General features: G+C 43.3%; 1 protein-coding gene across 1 annotated transcript; it reads left to right on the top strand.

Moving 5' to 3' along the window:
- Positions 1-11: 11 nt before the first annotated feature.
- On the top strand, positions 12-326 carry PRC1 (protein regulator of cytokinesis 1; the record flags this gene model as incomplete). Its single annotated transcript, XM_009864890.1, has 1 exon — positions 12-326. A coding segment is annotated over one exon (315 nt), but the record flags the coding sequence as incomplete, so codon positions are not given.
- Positions 327-2,046: the final 1,720 nt, after the last annotated feature.

Genomic DNA, 2,046 nt, shown 5'->3' with positions numbered 1-2,046 from the left:
CTCTCAGCTAGGTGCTGGCGGACAAGGCCGTGTCGTGCATAAACCGAGACCTGGCGGCACTGCGGGACATCTGGGAGGAGATCAGCATCCCCAAGGAGCAGCGCCTGGAGCGCACCAGTGCCGTCAAGAAACACATCAAGGATCTCATGGATGACATGATCAGCGAGGAGGAGGGTCTGAAGAAGCGTCTCTTGAGGAGCATCGCCGTGTGTCGGAAGGAGCTTGACTTCGTCTGCAAAGAGCTCCAGGTGGAACGCTTTGAGGTAGAGGAAGAAACCACCATTCTGCAGATAGAGAAGAATATGCACACCTGCCTGAAAGAATGAGGAAAAGGTACTGTGCAAGAGCAACTTCAGTCAGAGAGAGGAGTAAGAGTAGGTGAGAGAAACAACTCTGCAGACACTAAGGTCAGTGAAGAAGGAGGGGAAGAGGGTGCTCCAGACTTCAGAGCAGAGATTCAGCTCCAGCTTGTGGTGAAGCTCGTGGTGAAGCAGGCTGTCCTCATGCAGCCCATAGAAGTTAAGAGGTGAGCAGATGTCCACTCGGAGCCCATGGAGAGATCCACACCAGAGCAGGTGGATGTGCCCAAAGGAGGCTGTGACTGCATGAGAATCCTGTGTTGCAGTAGGCTCCTGGCAGGACCTGTGACCATGTGGAGAGAAACCCACACTGCAGCAGGTTTGCTGGCAGGACTTGTGGCACCAGAGGAGACACACTGGAGCAGTGTGATCCTGAAGGACTGCTCCCAGTAGAATGGACCCATGCTGGAGTAGTTCATGAGGAGCTGCAGACCATGAGAGCAAGTCACACTTGAGACCTTCACAGATGACTATCTCTTGACCAAGGGAAGAGTGCAAGGAGTCTTCCCCCTGAGAAAGAAGGAGCAACAGAGAGAGCATCTGAAGAACTGAACACAACCCCCATTCTGTACCCTCTGTGCCACTCAGAGAGGTCGAGGTAGAGCATTTGGGAGTAAAGTTAAGCCTGGGAAGAAGAGGGGTGGAGGGAAAGGTGTTTTAAGATTTGGTTTTATTTCTCATTATCCTATTCTCATTTGATCGATAATAAATTAACTTAATTTCCCCAAGTCCAGTCTCTTTTGCTAGGACTGGTAATTGCCAAGCGATCTCCTCATCCTTATCTCAATCCAAGAGCCTTTTTTGATATTTTTCTCTCCTGTCCAGTTAAGGAGGGGAATGATAGAGCAGCTTTGGTGGGCACTGAACATCCAGCCAGGGTCAACCCAATACACTGCACTATTCACCATTCTCCGTTCAAATGGCTCTCATCAGTCAAGGAAGATGGACTTGTCTTGACTTTCATTTGCACCTGGCATTTTTTTTTAAAGTAACTTCAAAAACTGCTTAAACACTAATGTATCAAACTCTAACTTATTTATCAGCTACCATTTATTTACCTGTATTCAGCATAGTCATAGGAGCAGCACAACTCTTTCTACCACAGGAATAAATGATCTTCCTGAACAGGGGTTTTCATTATATAAATTCATTAGCAGATAGCTAATTTTACTATCAGAAATTTTCTTACTTTAGATGTCAAAAAACAAAGACTTTTATACGCATTGAATTTTAGGCATTTGTGCAATCTTAGGGACATGATTCTAATGTAAGATCAAACCAAGATGCACATATTTTTACTACATAGCACTTATTCCTTATTATTTCTGAATATTCCTATTTCATAGTTTAAAAAGCTAAAATATTCATTATGGTGATAACATCAGAATTATGACAGGCAGAGGAATGAAGGCATTGCATAATTTGTAAATTCTCATTACAAAATGGTCAGCAATTAGTAGAATGGCAATTGGCAAGCACTTAAAGAAGTAGGAATGACTTGTAAAGGTTATCCTAATGTCACTATTTTGACAGTTCCACACATAATAAAATAATTCATTCCTATGATGATCTTTAGTGGTGAAATAGGTATGCAGCAGCAAACAGATCCATAAAGAAATAACTCTTAACTGAGTAAACTTTAGTCACACTATTTGGAATATTTGTTGTATTTGAATATTACTAATAG

This window comes from Apaloderma vittatum, unplaced genomic scaffold (assembly GCF_000703405.1).
Source record: "Apaloderma vittatum isolate BGI_N311 unplaced genomic scaffold, ASM70340v1 scaffold7412, whole genome shotgun sequence".
Classification (NCBI taxonomy): domain Eukaryota; kingdom Metazoa; phylum Chordata; class Aves; order Trogoniformes; family Trogonidae; genus Apaloderma; species Apaloderma vittatum.
The sequence above is the reverse complement of the archived record's forward strand: the minus strand, read 5'-3'. Positions and strand labels throughout refer to the sequence as shown.